Source organism: Passer domesticus, chromosome 5, assembly GCF_036417665.1.
Source record: "Passer domesticus isolate bPasDom1 chromosome 5, bPasDom1.hap1, whole genome shotgun sequence".
NCBI lineage: Eukaryota > Metazoa > Chordata > Aves > Passeriformes > Passeridae > Passer > Passer domesticus.
The window spans coordinates 11183977-11202988 of NC_087478.1; the positions used below are offsets into that span (position 1 = coordinate 11183977).

The 19012-nt window shown below is 38.3% G+C and overlaps 1 protein-coding gene across 1 annotated transcript in view; it reads right to left on the reverse strand.

Annotated features, from left to right (window-relative positions):
- Positions 1 to 536: 536 nt before the first annotated feature.
- Positions 537 to 19012, reverse strand: part of FBXL13 (F-box and leucine rich repeat protein 13) — a 61754-nt gene continuing 43278 nt past the window's right edge. Inside the window, 8 exon segments of the mRNA XM_064421532.1 lie at positions 537 to 2573; positions 2576 to 2646; positions 10325 to 10394; positions 10397 to 10484; positions 14028 to 14190; positions 16516 to 16577; positions 17815 to 17898; positions 18756 to 18861. Coding sequence (XP_064277602.1) covers positions 2494 to 2573; positions 2576 to 2646; positions 10325 to 10394; positions 10397 to 10484; positions 14028 to 14190; positions 16516 to 16577; positions 17815 to 17898; positions 18756 to 18861 — 724 coding nt within the window. The 3' untranslated portion in view covers positions 537 to 2493.

Sequence of the window (19012 nt, forward strand, 5' to 3'; positions counted from 1 at the left end):
ATTTTCAACACTTCCAAGATGGCATGCTTTACAAGCTCTGTTTAATATTTTTAAATTAAATGTCGCAATTCTGTGGGAATTCTGCTGGTTTATGCAAATCACAGAGAATTTTCTTCAACCAAATTGTATCATGGATAGGAAAAAATCACTTTCAGTGTGGTTCTTATGTGATCTTTTCATTTGGTGTTTGAACCCTGAGCAGTTTCTGCCTGGGTGATTGGAACTTTCTGTGTAAAAATACTTCTGTGAAACGGCAGAACTTGCTCTGTGTCATCCTGAACTTCTGGTTTGTGGCTAGAAAGAACTCCAACTCTGTCTACCACTGCTCATCTGCAAAGAAAAGCTTTTAAAATAAATAAAAGTGCCATAGATCTGGCTGATTTCAAGGACGAGCATCCTCCACCTGGACCACAGGGGAGAGTCCACCTGAGCATTCCCCTGCAGGAGAAGCTGCCATAGAAGGGAAGTGTTGCCCTCGTGGCTGAGCTGGAATCTCTTTGTTTGCTCCATCTGCAGTGACTGAGAGCCCTGTCCTGCAAAGCTGCCCTGGGAGGCAGGAGGGCTGAGGGGAGCAGGGAGGTCTGCACAAGAGCAGCTCTGATTTTTGTGGAGGGTTCTGTGTTACTGTGAAATGAGCACACAGTAAAGTAAATGGGGCTTTTAAAAGCCTTTCCATGCATCTCTATGGCACCTTATAAAAGGAGTAGTGAAATTTGTGTTTTAAGCTGAAATGTCAGAATCCCTGCCAGCTGAGGGGATGGTGAGGAGCAGGAGAGAATTCAGACTGCCAGCTCAGGCTTTAAGTTTTGTGTATAAGTGTATGTTCTTTAGGTCATAATGGTACATTATGAAATTAACTTCTTTGCCACAGGATTCCCCAGGAGATATAATTGCCCCTGGCTAATGGACTTCAAGAGTCAAGGGCAGCATATCTACTGTAATTCAGGGTGGTTAAAACTTCCTGTTTATTGTTGTGTGTACTGCTTGTTGAGATGAGGTGGGCACTGATGCATGTGACAAATTATATGTATTTTTAATATAAACACTAATATATAAAACATAATAGTATTACTATAAAGGCATTACAATATTTTTAGATATTAGTTATTATATTTTTAGAAGTTACAAAATTAATAAATTATAATTATTTTGGATATCCAGAAAAATATTTGAAACTAATGATTTCTATGCCCTACTGCAGTCAAAGTGAAAAAAGCACCTCAAAATTCACACCACATGAAAACAGTCTAGTAGGTATTTCACAAGATTGAATCCATTTAATGGTCCCATTATTCACCTGAAATACAAAGCCTGTCAGTCTCTGAGATTGAGGTTGTGTTTTTTGAGACTGCTGCATCAGCAAAAATTTAAGGGAGAACATAGTAAGGAAACATGTTATTTGTTCCATATTCAAAAGAAAGCAAACTCAAGACTTTGAATTCATCAATTTTCTAAATCTAGCAGGAACTAAACATCAGACTTGTTAGTTACTTGCTTAAAGAAGTTTAAATCAGCCAGCAGAAAAATTGTGCTACCACTAAAGCTACTGATTATATTCATTCCAAGATAAAACATGTTGAGACCAGCTAGAATGTTAATATAAAGGTCAAGAATGAGTTGAAAAAGGACAAACCCTTCCTTATGAGTTTCCCCAAAGGCATTGAACAATGTCTTGTTCTGCTCTAATGAGGTGAAACTGTATTTTTTCTCTAGACAAGGGAAGATAAGTAGGTTATCAGCAATTAGAATTTGAATGGCAAATCCCTTGTGTGCCCATATATCTTTTTTTGTCCATTTGATGAGAAGACATTCTTGTAACTGGAACAAATTTATACTCTAACACTTTTTTCATCTGTGCTCCCTTTAATTTGGTTCTCCTGCTCTCTCAGCTGCCAGCCAGCCCCCAGTTCAGACCTGCAGACACGAGCATCAGCTTGTTCAGAGAGCTGGACTCAACCCAAGAGGCTTTTATGAGAATGAGGGCTCTGGGTGCACAAGTGACTGTTGGGAAGTGGAGAACTGTGCTTAACTGTATGGGTGTAGTTGTGTATTAAAGAATCTGTAGTCACTGCCTACTCACTGCTCTCAACTCTTCAAGAAGACTGCACTTGATGAGTACCAGCCACATCAAGTGTGAAGTTCTCTGGGGAGTCAGTGTTTATGTCCTGGAGAGGACCTTCATGGCAAACAAATCCTCCAACACATGCAGATTTATTCATTGCTTACTCTGCACGGGACTACAAAAACTTTCATTATTGAAAGATGAAGACAGCTTGAATCAACATCTGAGGGTTAGCAGTGCTGTCTGAGTGCAGCTGTCTTGCTTGAAGGCATTCATACTCCTGTGAGAAAGATTTGCTATGCTTCTTTACTAATGCAACAAATAGCCTTTTATTAAAGTGTGATTAGTTTTAAGAAAAAATAACAGTGGTGTTTTCATACTCTAGAGAAAAACCCTTGAACTGTAGAGATGCTGCACAATTTGTTCATTTTTCATTTTGAAGAATTTGTTTTTTCAGGCTCTGATCTGTGTTTTTTGGTGAAGGTGGTTATGTTGCCATCCCAGACATATTAAGCCAGGAAGGCTGGTCAGCGTCATTATGTTCCTGTTTCTCCAGTTCAGCTGTGTCTTTCAAGACAGCTTGTCTGCAACAAGAGTTTAAAAATAATAATGACAAAACTTTTCAGAGGTGGTTTTTACAAGGAACACTAAAAACATTTTAATGAGGAAAAGTTCTTTGTTTTAACTAAAGCTATCAATATTATAAGGGTGTTGAGGAAAGTAAACCAGAAGATAATTGGTTAGGTCATAGAGTCACAGAATGATTTGCATTGGAAGAGGTCTCTGGAGAGTGTTTCAACCTGATGTTGCTTTAAATGTATCCAACTATTCCAGGTGAGTCATGGCTTTGCCAGATGAGTTCTGAATATCTTTAGGGATGAAGGTTGCACAGTCTCTGGGATCTTGAACAGTTTGGCCAGCTTCCTGGTTAAAAAATTAAAGTTTCCTTGTAGTCAGAATCAGAACTTTATATATGCCACTTGTCCTATCAGTGCACCTTTGACAATTGTCTGGCTCTGTCTTGTCTTCTGTATGCTCTGATGAGAGTTAGAGACAGCAATAAGTTCTCCTCCATCTTGAATCTTCTCCTGAGACTTAGCAAAGCAATTCTCTGAAGGTTCTTCACTCATCACATGCTCCAGCACTTCAATGGTCTTCGTGGGCTTTATCCACACTTTCTCTAGTGTGCCAGCATCTGCCTGAACACACATCTGAGAGGGTGATGCCACTGAAATAATAACAATCTCTTTGAAAGAAAATATAAAACCAAACAAGATAAATAAACCAGTTACATCCAAAGGTATTACAGCATTTCCAAGATGTTTTCTCATAGCTCTGTAGGAAGGCTGTAGTTACTGTGCAGGTCCCTCTCTCTGTTTTTCTATTTGAACCAGTGTCTGTGGCGCCTCTAAGTATTTTTACCCTTTCTTCATTCACCTTCTGCTTGCTTTTTGGCCAGCCTCTCTACTGTAGGTATCTTCTGTCACCCACTTCCTTTAACATGTATTGTTTCAGAAATGGAATTGAGTACACGATGGACAGTGCTACAGGAGCCTTATGGTTACCTGCATTTACTGGCACTGGCTCTGCCCCAAGGCTGTGTTTTGCAGTTTCTGTGAGAGCTGAACCAGAAGAGAGTTGTCTGTAATGCCCAAACCTACCTATGACCCCTCAGATCCCCCTCAACATTTTGTGGCCACTGCCCTTTTGAAGAATTAGAACACAAAACTAATAAACTAGATCAAAATTTGAGAAAATCAGGCCTCCTGAGTGAGACACTCTAAAATAAGGAGAGCAACTCTCCCTTCTTTTTCGGCAGTGTCAATCCAGCAATTTTCATTACCTTCCCAAGCTGAAGAAACGGAACCCACCACTTGCAGTCTTGTGAATGTCTCTTTCTTTCCATGCCTTGTGTGACCTGGCTGCCAGCCCAGTCCCACTGAGCAGAGCACCCTCCTGCCAGCTCTGCTCTCCAGAAACCCCCCTGTGCTGAGCGGGCTCCAGGGCTCCTGGGGAAGAGCCAACTCTGCAGCTCCCATCCTCTCCAGGAGATTCAACCTGATCTGGTGTGTCACAGCCACAGCAAGGCAGGCTTTCTCCCTGCTGGCCAGCTCCTAAGCTCTGGAAAAATATATACAGCATCCAGACAATACTGGAAAAAAATCCAAATTGAAGTGCTCTGTTATCTGCCAATAATGCTGCTACAGTGGTTTTTGTGTTTGTTTCCCAAAGTGGAAATGCTGGAGATGGTTACAAGGGGCAGCTGTGCCCAGCTGTAATGCTTGCACCACTAGAGCAGGAAAGGGGAAGTGGGCAGGAGTGGAAAAGGGACAGAATTAGTGAAGCAAGAAGGGCTTGTTTTCAACCACTGCAGGATATTTTTTTTTATAAAATGTCCAACACTGACACACTCTATGAACCACAGGAACACAAGGCTGCATCTGTTTTTATATTAGGGAGGCCTGTGCCATTGAGGAATGTGTGCACAATTTATATGAGCTATAAGCTCTGACCTATAAAAAATCAACTCATCCAAGTCCAAATTCCTGTTTTTCATGGAAACTGCAATGTATAGTGGCTGTCTGAAGCATGTATGAGGGGAGCTGTTACTACTTTTTTGGAAACTTATGATGTCCCAATGCCTGGAGCTACAGTTGAGTGGTTTGCCAGAAACAGCCATTCATTAATCATCAACACATGGTAAAAAGATTGTTTATTTAAGATATACTGTACTATGATAGGGCCTGATTATTTTATTTATTTATTTATTTACTGTCTTAAATGAGCAAATTGATGAATAAAAGTCTTTCAGCCAATAATTACAGTTATCTTTGGCAAACCAACTATCTCTTGCTATAAGTGAGACAAAAGTACTGGCCCAAACACAGGGCTTGAGCAGCACTGGAATACCTAATTGAATCCTTACCCAAAGTCTGAATCCATTTTACAGACAGGGGGTAACTGGGAAACAGAGTTCTGCAACATGGTCTGAATCCTGAGCCATTCCGAAATTCAACAATTCTTCAGAATCATGGAATGTGCAGAATTGGAAGGAACCCACCAGGATCATCAAGTCCAACTCACAGCACCATTCCCAAGAGTCACACCATTTGCCCAAGAGCATTATCCAAACACTTCTTGAACTCTGTCAGGCTGGTGCTGTGACCACTGCCCTAGGGAGCCTGTTCCTGTTTGACTGGGTCCATCTTAATAAAAAGCAGAGATTTTGAAAAAAATCTTATTGAGCTGAGGTTACAGAAACCAATTAACAGTAAAAAGTAATGGAAAATAAAAACTCAAACATGGGAGAAATGTTTACAGTGCAAATACAGGAGAAATTATGCAAGTAGAGGCAGGGAGCTAATGGGAAAAGCAGGAAGCATTCTGCAGGCATGCTCCAGGTTACAAAGTGTGGTAAGTCTACATAGGATCTGAAGTATTCTGAGGTCCATGTCAGCTGCAGTAGTTTTATCATTTTATGGCATCCAGTTCATGTGCACTCAGTGGCTGAAACATGGCACTCCAGGAGCCTCTGTGTCACTTCCAAAAAGAGACTTACAGTCAGTGAGAAGACAGTACTGTATTTTTGTTGCTTGTTAAACAGAAGACTTAGGAGTAATTGTTCATCTTTTACCAAATCATGTGCAGTGGGTCTTCATTTCCAATTTCATGTTTGTTGGATCTTTCCTGCCCTGAGACCTGAATATTTGGATAACATCTAAGAAATTCTGCTTTGTCAGGAAAAAAAGAGCTCTTGCAATCTCCTTTCTAACCAACAGCAGCCATTAGAAAGCATAACAACAACAAAACCAAACAAAAAGTCTTCTCCAAATGTAAAATGTATTGTAACTATTAAGACCTAATGTAATTTTTGTTTAAAAGGCAAAAATTGTACAAGGAATTGTTGATGAGTTACTTGTTAATAGCATAGTTATGAGTTTAGGAGAAATGTAACCAGCTTTATGTTAGTGCAGACCAGAAAGAAGGAAGCACCTAATTTTGAATTATTTAAGAAGATCTTTTCGGGGAACCAGACTGTTAAGATGAGATGTAGTTTGGGGAAATTACAAGACTAGCTGGCTTCTCTGTCAATGACATGTTTCCTTTCTCATTTTGCATCTAGAAATATTAACACAGAATGTTTTACAGGGAACAGAAGCATTTCTCTAAAGATGCCAGTGTGTTATTTCCTGTAGGAGTAGTCTTAAGGAAATCAAACTGACACAACCTTTTCCTACATTTTAGAAAGCAGTGAGTTAGGCTGTTTTTTCTCTAGCAGAAGAAATCAATTGTACCAGCACCGTGTACTTCCACATTAGATTATCCACGATTCTTTCTGCCATTTAGAAACTGGATTAACTGAAAGGTCATTAGCCTCTGGCTACAGAAATATGCAGCAGGATACCAGGCCACAGACCTTTTTTTCTTTCTAACATTTATTAAACCTGGAAGCAGGGCAGTATGTTGGCAAATATAATCTCAAAATCTACTTGATACTGGAAAGAATGAACAATTGAAAGCCCATAACTGTTTCTTATGAAGCTGCATTGGACTGAAACTTGAAGAACTTTGTGGCTCCACATGTTTTCTATTTTAATCTATCAAAACAGTAAAAATTAAAAAAAAATCAAAAATAGTGTGCACAATACAAGAGATATGACTCAATACTTGTAACGTTTAGTCTATTAAGAAATGTCTGCTAGGACTGGTTAGTGTTTAACAATAAATAATGGGGAATTCCTTTGGAACAATGAAGTAATATTTTATGCCACAGATATTTTAAGGCAACTTTAAACTAAAAACATATTTCTTCTATTGCTTATTTAGAACCTAAGCCACTAGCATCTTTAATTCTCTAGATGAGTGTGATTTTTACCTAGATTTCTTCTTACATTTCCTTAAACAGGGAATGAAATTTCTCTACTAAGTAGGTTTGACACCCTCTGAACATAAATTACACCTGAAACCAGCCTTTACCTTCTGTGAAAATCTAAGAACCTGAATATGGTTTTAAGAGTTAGTCTGAAAGCAGAGAATTAGGGCCCATTTTTGGTTTTTCTGACAATCTTTTGCTTGTCATTCATTACTATAAACATACAGGTTGTGAAAGAAACACATAGTTTTATAGAAATATGTGACAATGACAATACTGCCTGTGCTTTTGATGTAGTTATTGGCAGAAGATAAAATTTTTATCATTGTTGCCATATTGACCTTGAACTGCAATTTAGGAAAAAAAAATATTTCCTAAACTGGGAAACATGCAGGATGTGGAACCTATCAGAATCTTGCTTTAAACTCACTTTTATCTTCTGAATATCATTCCCAGTGTATTCTGTGGCCTTGCAAAGTCTAAGATGGGATATCTTTGGACCTGTTGAAAGGAACAAGTTAAAAATGTTCAAGACTGCATTATTCTGCATAATCAATCCACCTAGTAGGTGTTATCCCAGACTGCAGGATGGGAGTTTCCTATCACTGAATATGTGGTGTGAAGGGTTAGAGGCTGGGGTTGGCAAGGGAAAAAAACATCCACTGTTCAGAAAATGAGAAAATAAAGAAGAAAGAAAATAAAGTTGGCAAAGTTTACCTAGTTCTAAACATCACAAAAAGGGCAAAGATAACAGAGGGTGGAGACGTGTGCCTCATGGTTGCCTTTTTGTTTTGCAAAGATGTGTAACTCTCCAGGGTTATCTTTAGAGTAAAAATAACTGGTTGGGAAATTCCTTGGCTGGGTTTAGAAGAGTTTAATCAAGACCTTTGGAGAACCTATTGCACATGGGACTCGTAGGCAGAGGGAAAATCCTGGGTCATCCCAGGCCAGGATAATGCAAATGGTTTTCTGAGAAGTCATGTCAGCTCCTTGATGATGGCTCACCCAACAGAAACTGGAATTTGCACAAATTTCTGTTCCCATTACATCTCACTTCTACAGGAAGATGGATTGGCAAGCAGAATCAGACACACTGTTGCTGCTCTAAACAGATATATGAAGTCACAGAATAAACAAGTCAACAACAGTAATCTGAAGATAAAAGAAGATCCCTTGAGGCTTAATATAAGAAAAACTGTAAATCAGAAAATTATGAAGAGATTTAATGAATCTGAATTAATTTAATTTTTTTTTTCAATTACTACTGTTGTATACCAATCTTTCAAAGCACTTTCTGTATCTAACAAGTGTTTAATTAGAAGTAGAGATTTTAAGGAGGAAGTTCTGAGATGACATTGAGAAAAATACGTTTGAGAGAAGTGAAGAAAATAAGACCAATGACAGCAGAATTGTTTGTGGTAAGACAGGGCAACAGTAGAGGAGGATTTGGAAAGTGTGAAGCACATGGAAAATACCTTTTGAGTTATTAAGTATGTGTATTGTTGTCTCTAGAGCAGCTATTAAACCCTGGAATGGATTAGCAGGAAGTGCAGTACTTCCAGAGGACCTGTTAGAGTACAGTTGGAGCTCTCCTAGTATAGGCTGTCTATATAGGATGGTATCATCTATTTCTTACTCTCATAAAGTTTTATTAATTTATATACTCAGATATATCAACCATGTCTAAACTTCAGTTCCTTTCCAATTTCAGGCCCTGTGGCATGTCTGGCTTCTGTGCTGTTCTGGGTGTACAGGGCCTGGTCTGTAACACTCTTAACCCCCCTGGAAGGGTGGTGGGCATTGAATCCACATCTTTTGAGACTCACAGGTGAAAACTCAGTTCTCACAATTTTTAAGAAGGATAAGAAGGAAGGCTCTGGCAATTACAGGCCTTCCAGTCTCACTTCAGTGCCTGGTAAAATTATAGAGAAGGTTATTCTGAGACTAACTGAGAAATATTTGAGAGACAATGCAGCCACTGGGCACAGCCAGCATGGGTTCACAGCGGGGGAAGTCCTGCTTAACCAACTTAATTTCCTTTAATGACAAGGTCACCCACCTAGCTGACCAAAGGAGGCCAGTAGATATGGTGGGTTTGGATTTTAGCAGAGCTTTTGATACTGTCTCCAAAAGTATCCTGGATAAACTGTCCAGAACTCAGCTGGGCAAGTCCATAAGTGATCAACTGGCTCACAGGCTGGGCTCAAAGGGTTACAGTAAATGAGGTTATATCAGGTTAGTGGCCAGACACCAGTGCTCAATTTGTAATGTTTTTATAAATTATCTGGATGCAGGAATTAAATGTAAAGTGTGCCAATGATACTAAACAAGACTACGGGGTAGAAAGGAGCTACAGAGAGATCAGGACAGACTGAAGAGCTGGGCAATTGCCAGCTGCATGAAACTGAACAAGAGCAAATACTCAATTCTTTAACTGGGATGGGGTAAACTTGGTTATACACATGCACTGGGGGATGAAATGCTGGAAAAAAAGCCCTGCAGAAAGGGATCTGGGAGTCTGGGTCTATGGAAAGTTGAAAGTGAGCCAGCAGAGCCCTGGCAGCCAGGAGTGCCACCCGTGTTCTGGGGGCACCAGGCACAGCATGGCCAGCTGGCAAGGGAGGGGATTGTCCTGCTCTGCTCTGCACTGGGGTGGCCTCATCTCGAGAGCCGGGGGCCACTTTGGGCCCCACAATATAAAAAAGACATTAAACTGTTAGAGAGTGTCCAGAGAAAGGTGACCAAGATGGTGAAATATCTTGAGCACAAGAATTACAAGGAGCAGTTTATGTCACTTGGCTTGTCCAGCTTGGAGAAGGGCTGACCCATAATAAGGCACAAGCTGTGTCAGGGGAAGGTCAGATTGAACTTTAAGAGAAGGTTCTTAGAGGTTGGTCAGTAGAAACCAACCTGAGAAAGTGATCACAGCCCCACAGTTTGACTCGCTCGCTGTAACTGTGCTGTGCTTTGAGCACAGGCACACATCTCCTGCCATGTACTGACATTCAGTCACTGGGAAACAGGATCCCACAGACCACTGGAGTGAGCTCAAGTACACAGTGAGATGGCTGAGAGCATTAAGCCCGGCCTGGTTTTCTCATTCATGTTCCCATGTGTCCTTGAGGTAGTGTCCTTTGTCAGCAGAAACATCCCTAAGAGGACATTGTCTGCCATAAAGAGACAGAGTCTGTTCACTTCTGGCTGGCACTGAAATATGCAGATAACCCTGCCAGACCACAGGAGTCCCAAGGCACCAATAGGGGCACACCCTAGATAAAGTAGATGGGTCAAGGCAGATACCTAGCATGGCACCATGATGCCAGTGAAGAAAAGAACCTCATGTTTTGGGGTTTACAACCTCCTCTGAAGTAAGTCTAGGAAATATTTTCTTGGCAATTTTTCTACAGTACAGTGTCGTGAGAATCTGGTGTTGCTCACAGCCTTTCCAAAGAAATTTTGAGTACTGTCAGCAAGATGAATACAACCTGAGACGTCCAAGGGGAGATAATGGCAGGCTGCAGCCAAGTATTGGATACATTTATCAACCATCTGTAAATGAAGCAACAAGACACGCAGAATTTAGAAGATGATTGAATAGATGAAAAAAAAAATGCCCAGAGCACAACTTTAGTGTCTGATTGGTAGGAAAAATGTTTTTAAATTGAAGTAAGGTTTCTGGCACGGCAGAATTCTGAATCTCTGTAAGAGGGTCAGCAGAAACTGTCACTTTCTAATATTAGATATTAGTTAACTGTGATTGCAGTCTAGTTTTAAATATTGTGGGGTTTTTTCACCTACTGAGAATGGTTTAACTTTCTCACCCATATATGTGCATGCAGCACATAGAAGCCTTTAGTATTCGTGCTATTGCACTGCTCTCTCTAAATTACTAGAATGCACTTGTATCACTTTTTAAACTCAGTTCTCTGTTACAAATGAGTGTCTCACACCAAGACTTTTTGAATGTGTGGTTGGTTTTTTTAGCTCTGAAGCACAACTCCTTAGTTTCACCTCACAAGTCTATTTTTCAGGAACTGATACTCATTGCCCTTAATGCTGGAAGTTGCATTTGAGAAAAACACAGTCTTCAAGGTACATAAGCAGCCATGCAAGCTAATAATTGCTCCACTGACCTCAACAGGAGCAGTCAAGGATACATTATGCACACACTTTAATTACTTTGTTCATTCAGGACCAAAAATCCAGAGGGAACATAGTAAAAACCTGTTGTAGACATTTGATTAAAATCACTGGAGCACAGTGGTAGAAAGAGAGATGAAGATTTCCCTTGTACTAAACAGCCAATCTCATGAGAATCTATAAGGGACAAGATAAAGATAAAGCTGGGGCCCGGGGTTGTGGAACAAAAAGCTAGCACACTATCTCATGATAGTCCCCCTGGTATGTAGAGTAATGCACATGTGGCTTTACTTATTCCAGATCTATTTATATGCTCAATATTAAGATCTGCAATAAATTAATAAATAAGTCAAAATATTTTTAAGTAGATTCATATTCTTATTTTAAAAAAAGTTGCAGACTCTGAAGTCAGTCATAACTGGTATCAGATGCATTTAGAAAAATCTACATTTGTCATATGCTGGATCCTATTCCCTTTAGAGGACTAAATGACAGAATTCATTATTCATTCTATTGTATCTTCAGACCTTAGCTATTTAAAAGGCCAATTCATTTAACCAGAGATCTATTTTCAATTCTTGCTGTATTTTTTCATGTGTAGAATATTTCCCACAACAATTTCATTTTTTTTCCTATGAAATAAGAATTACCCTTGAATCAGGCTCATTCCCTGAATAAGGCTCAGAACAGAACTGCTGAATATTTTATACAATCAGCATTTGAAAAATTACTTGTACCTGCCCTAGGCATACAGAACCATGACATGGAGACTTACAGCACCTCCACTGAAGTCACTGGAGTTTGTTGAAAGACAATTGATTTGCCTCAGAATATAGGATTAAAGTTATAAACTCTTCTAATTTTAGAGTAACATGCATAGCACATTCAAAATATCCTTAATGTACATCTATTTCTATATTGATCTAATATTTTATTATATAGTAATATTTCTATATTAATTTTAAAATTATTTTTCTTAAAAATAAGATACCTGGTGTTGCAGGACACATTAACACATATCCTTTGGAACAGGTTCATTCCAACTTTAATCGCCTGACCATTTTTAAACAGTTTCTGAGTGGAAAATATTTCTTCACTTAGCAGCTGGATACCCTCAATTTACACTACAGATTGCCAAAGGATTTGTAAGACCCATTAGCTTTAACATCCACAGGTGTACCCATCTCATTTTATGGAGCTGCAAGCTGGATTCAAGTCAAACAAAGACTTGTAAACTTATGGGTAGGTTTATGTGGAAGAGTCTCAATGTTCTTTTCTGAAAATAGTAGGGTATTAGCATTTAACAGATTAGCTTTAGAAGTGTTTAAAAAAAGATACCATCTAGGAACAAAGTGTTGGAAGGGGATTGCTGGGTCACTGAGTTGACTCATTTTTCCCATTTGCAGGAACTGCAAAATACAACCCAGTCCATTCCTTACCAAGAGCCATACTAACATTCCTTAACAGTTTTCCCCATCTCCCAGTTTCCAGCCTAAATGTATTTACTGACATTTTATGGTTTGTTTTGTTTTCCTATGTTGGTATGTCATGTTGGGCAGACAGGACTGATGGCAGCACCACATACTTCAACTGCTTTGGGAAGACCTCTGTGCACAACTTTTATTACCACTGTCATTGTGGAAAAATAGCTGAATCTCTATCTAAACCCAAAGGACACAGGAGGTTAGGACCCATGTATATAATAATTATGATGGGCAGTGGTATCTGTAAGATATAAACCAAGGGCTAGGGTAAGATAGAGAGTGGCCTCCAGATCTGAAACACAGCCAGTGAGTTTTGGCCTAGAGCCTGAGAAACTTATGTACATTTGGAAGGCAAACAACTTGATCAGAGAATATCTAAATTTAGGGCTGGCTAATTAGTTGGCCAAATAATCTCAAATTAGTTGTGCAGGGGCTGTGTTCAGCCACTGCAGGAAATGAGGGGATGTGTGTAGGACGGGAAGAATAGTCAGGGGTTATGGAGATGGGTGTTGGTGAGGAGGAAGGCAGGGACAAGTGATGGCTGCAGACATTGTGGAAGGAAAGAGGACATGGGCATTTCAGTGGGGAAAAATGAGGAAAACTGCTTCATTGAGTGGCTTTTCCCATGAAATTTAAACGAAAAATGAAACCAGCATTTTAAAAATTGTGTTTGTATGCTTATTTTCAAAATCAAGCGAGTATATTTTTTTTTGCTGTTAAAAAAATTAAAACTGCATAAGTAATTAAATGAACAAAAGCCAGAGCTAATAAGTCAGAAAGTACAGGGAAGGGACATAAGCTTTCATAACAGCATAATTTCAAAACAGAACACACATTCAGATGCAGCAAGAAGATAATTGAGATGCCAGCCTTTAGTAAAAAAGAAATTATACAGAAAATACAAGAAGCAAAAATGCTTTAATAGAAGTTCATGGTAAAGAGGAACTAAGTTTCACTACAGATTAATCTTAATCTAAATAATTTAATTTCAACCCTGAGTGCTTCAGCATTTAAGCACCTCTTTTATTTCATAGTAGCTACTGCCTTGCCAGGTAAAGACACAGGTATTAAGTTCTAATGCCCCAGTTTATGCTTTACCTGGGTTCAGAAAAAGCACTGGGAAGAAAAACAAATCATGAAAATATAAAAACTAATTTAAACAAAGCCACAACCTTTTCAAAGCACCCAATACACCAGAACCTGGGAGAATATTTGCAGAAGTGATATATAATGTGAAAGATCTTCTCTCTTCACCCTTGTTTAGACATCAACCCCCAGAGAGAAAAACTTACCTGATGCAGTGTGGACACCTTTATACTCTACCTGCAAAAATTAGAAGAATGCCAAATACTCCCAAGAGGCAAGTCTCAAATCTTAAAACTCACAGAAAAGCAGCTGAATGATGCCAGCAGGTCAAATTTCTGGATGAAGTAGTAATTCTCTGCAATAGCAATCCCAGAACCATCACCCTATTTCTTGTGCATAGCTTTGGGCAACCTCCTATGTTGACAGATGTCAGCCTGTGGCAGTGAAATGCCATTGTTTTCACAGCTTCATCTGTCAGCTGAGGGCAGGAAGAGATGTGGCAGTGTTCCAGGTATTCTGTGCCCTTGCAGAACTCAATTACAATGCTTGTACATCAACCCTTTGATCCACTTCAGACACTTCAGTTCTCTAGGTACCCTTCATTAGTAGTGAAGTCATTCTGCCATTGACTGGGAATGTAACTAGAAAAAGAAGAAACGCATTAAGGGGCTATTTTTAATTGTTTATATATTATACTGTGGGTTTATTAGACTAACATTTATCTAAGTTCCAATGTATATATTAAAATATGTTGAATTTGAGTTTTTCAAATTCAGCAAAACCCAGAAGGTAAAATGTTGTGCTTAGAGAACCAGGCCCAAATAAATTCATTTTACTGCTCTCTACAAATGCCCAGTTTTGTGCATAATAACTTTTTCCTTTTCTTTTTATTCTCTTTTAAATTAACAGAAAACTGTCTCTGTATAAACCTTTTTTAAACCTTTTTTTTTTTTTTTTTAAGAGAATGGGTAAGAATCTCAGGACTGCCACTCAAGAGTTTTGGGCTCAGATTCACTCTGTGGAGCTCAGGCCAGTTAACTGTCATACTGGTTGACTACAATTTCTAACCCAGTTTTTAGAGTGAATAAACACTTGCAGATAATACTGTCTCCAATTCCAGCACCTTTATAACTCAAATATTGGCTTTTTCATATATTCTGTAAAGCAGATAGTCTTAGAAAATAGCAATAGAACTCCTGTGAAAGGTCACTTAGATTCTTAAAATATACTTTTCTCCTTTGCACTCTGAAACTTTTTTTACCTTTCAGCCTGAATCTTTTCCCAGCCTGAAAACCATCACTCCTAGGCTTCCAAAGAGAATTTAGACCTTCTACTGAAACCTTCTCTGGAAACCTCTTGAAAAGAGATACCTAAAATCATATTTCTTCACCTTCACGACATGAGGATCGCAGGACAGCCTGCAGCTCCACCAGAGCTTTAGCTTCAGTCAGAATTTCTCCTCTTCTGTCATATCCAGCCTAAAATCCTGGTGAGATGCCCTAAATGTGTCACTGAGCTGGGTTCCAGGCCTGCTAATCTTGGCCTAAGGCCAGAGTAATTTGCCATTTACTGGAATAGCAATTCTACCTCTACAGGGAAAACAAGGAAGTACATATAGTATATTGAATAAAAAAACACTGGCTGCATGAAGCTTGTCAAAGCTTTCAAGAATTAGTCCTGATGTAAAAAGACTAAGCACCACACGGATAAATAAAATGTGTACACACACAGAGACACAAAAATGCATGTATTTATTTTGCACTAATGTTATGTATTTATCATTCTGAAAAAAATTACCTCTGCAGCAATCAGACTATTGCCACTAACACACAGCTAATTTTTCCTTATGTTACATAGGAACTCACACAATAACACAGGGTTGATCACTAGAAAATATTATTTTTATTATGACAAAAAATTATGTGTTTCTGTGTGATCTTCCTAAGTTTTACCTAAACAGATGCAAAGAAGCTTATCAGATCTGATTTTTTTTTCATAGTCCATACTTTTAAGATTTTTGTCTATATCTTTATTCTGGTTTTATTTTCTTTTTGTCTATTGATACAGCTATATTAAGGCAGTTTTTCTTGGCCTTTGGGTCCTTGTTTTATTTTACAAAATGTTAGTGTCAGTGTTTGAACCTAGGATTGGTTAAAGTGGAAAATTCAGAATTTATATTAATTGGCTTCTCTACCCTCTATTTCAATCTTGGATTGAAAGGCTGTTTTTCACCTGTAATACAGAAACATTCTACACCCAGCAACTAAATGTTTTTCATGCATGTGCAAGAGAAACTGCACTTCTTTCAGAATTAGGCCTCAGATGTGATGACTTAATCACTACATTCTCAGCTAGGGTATGTAACACAAGCTGAATCCAAGATTTCAATGCCTGTTAGATATGTTTATCTTGTTTTTACTAGCATAGCTTGTCCACATACTTATTTAAAATATCCTTCAAAGTTAGGTTCTGAATTTGCTCTTAACTTTAAGTCTACCCCTACATGCTTTTGCAAATAGCATTCAAATTACATTTGCAATCAAAAGAGATGGAACTTTGCTTGCTTCATCTCTGTATCCCTGGTAATATACCTATAGAGAAAATAACAGATGAGGTTGAGGATAAATTATGTTTGCAAGACATTTAGTCACTATAAAAGTCAAATGCCATGTGAAGAATATGTAATTTTCTAACTTAATTGCACAATTTTAGTTCTGTATAAATAAGGCCTGAGGACACACACAAATATCAATGAAAAGGTCAAATACTAAATTGCTGTTCATTAAGTGAGCATCATCTGGGTTATGAATGAACAAGGATCTTGTTTTCAAAATATGGGATCTATAAGTGTTTACATTTTGTTATAGTACCTGGGGACAGGCAGTGTAATTACAGTGGGATTACTCTCTGCAAATTTTCCATACATCATATCCTTTGATTCAATTTACAAAAAAAGACTTGTCATTTTGTTTTGAGCTACTCTCTCTCTTTTTATTTCTTCTGCCTTCCTTAGATCCATGAAAACAGGGCTTCTGCAACTCCTACATGTGCTCCCTGCTGCTGCTTTTTTCCTCAAAAAAAGTTCAAATTCATTTGGCAAGCAGGGAAAGCAGAAACACTTCTTTTTAACAGACTTTTTTTTGAACTTCCTCTGTGTAATAAGACACCTGAAAAAGCTTCTTGGCCATGAGCATGGCACAACACAAAAGTGAATATTCTCCTCTGAGAGCAGCAGCACTGGCACCACACGACTTTCCATGAGGTACACAAGATGTACATACTTGGTCATTAGTAAAAACATGGAACTTTACACAGAACATTCATGAAAGACGAGTCAGAATTATTCCTAGAGAAGCAAATGGCCTGATGTGTATGTTGAGCAAGAAGATTCAATCCAGATGTAGCTCTTGTGGTACAACAACTGACTCATTTTTTACAATATATGGCTATAAAATGGTGGAAGTTGAAGATTTGTAATGGAAAAAATGTAGAAGCTGAGGACTGGGGTTATGTGATGGCTTTGGCTGTACCTTCAGCTTTATAATCTGCAACGCTTTATGGACATGAAATTGATAACATTAAAAATATATTATTTAAGCATTTCTATTATATATAATTAGGAATGATTCTCAGTTACAAAAAAAAGTACTCTTATTTGGATGTCAATTCCTAACAAGATAGATGGTTCTTTCTACTACTATAAAGTTACCTGCTAGTGTTTATTTATCATACTGTTTTGAAATACAAAGTAAAACCAAAAACAAATACAAAGTAAATCTATGAGTTTGTCAGATCTCCAGAAGGTTTTTGGTAAACTTCAAGCAACCTGTGATAAGGACGAGGAATTTCATGGTTTAACCATACATTTCAGAAACAGTTATTTCCTCTTCATTCTGAATTTTCAAACCAAGTTGGTTTCGTGCCCACTAGGTTCTGCATGGAAGTGAACAGCAAAAAAATGCCCCCTCTTCACCCTTTTCAAGCCAAAATTGAATGGATCTCAGGCACATGGAGCTGTAGGAATGAAAGGGGGGAAATTTTTGTGTTATGAAGAATGAAGGATGCAGAACATGTCGCATGCAGAACATAACAAGATCAGTTTTGGATATGGTTAATTTAATGAACTAGAGGGGCTTCCAGGGAACACCAAGAAAAAGGCAGAGTTTTACCTGAATCCCATTGTCACTGAAGTCTTTGCATTGTGATATGGAAAGTTCCAATATTTTTCCATGGCAGCCAAGGGCTCTCAAGCCCTAAAAAAATCTGGAAAAATTAATAGAGAAAGGGAAAAAAAATCTGTTTTCCTACCTCTTGATAAACAAAGAAACAGAAGAAAGGTAGTGTAATGTGAAATACTTCCACCAGCAAAACACATTTACAGATCTCCAGAATTTGGGGTGGAAGAACTTTTCATTTTCTTTTTTTTGGGGGGAGGGGATGTGTTGTTTTTTTGGTTTGTTTTATCTGGGATTTTTTGTTGAAAGAACAAAATACTACTTGCTAAGACCAAATGTCTTAAAATGTCTTACTGCCTTACCATTAAGAGCTTTTTGGCTGTAGCTATAGCATAAGACAACATTTGAAATGGTGCTGTCACGCTCAAAAGTGTATGAACAGCCCCCTTATTCAAGACAACAAGGACTTTCATTAGGACTGCAAAAGGATCTAAAGATGTTTTGTGATTTTTACTGCTTCTACACTAGGAAACTGGGCAATGTTCTGATCCTAAATGCTCTAATTTGAAGGGAAATTAAATGTTGATTTTATAAAACTCATTTTGATAATCACAGCAGAATATCTCTGTACTTCATATCAATAAAGTAAACTTTACTGGAAAAAAAGTTATCCCTTTATTCCATATGTTTACTAAGTTATCTACAATTAGACAGTGAACAGCACTGCCTAATTGTAGGCAGAGAGGAAGTATCATCCTGGAAAAACAAGCACATGTAGATAGTGTCTGGAACCCAGATGTGGACACTGTAATGATAATGCTGGAAGAGTGCGGCTGGAGTTCAAATTTTGCAGATTCCTGAAATCTCACAAGCTGAATAGATACAAAAAAATGGAACAATGAAAGAAGTTTCCAGTCCTGGCTCCTTATGCAAACATAAAACTTTGCATTTTTCTCAGCAGAGGCAGTTGTCTGGTGAAAGCTACTTTCAACAGCTTTGTGAAAATCCACAGATTTCAAATTTTTGATGACCAAAGTACTCCTATTCAAGACAATAAAATAGTTATGTGCTTAAACCTAAAATGGGCCAGAACTTGAATTTCTTACAGCAAAGACTGATGGTCTGATAGGTGTGATCTCAAGGACATAATTTGTTCTTGGATTTTTCTTTACCTAAAAGTGGCATCACTTGA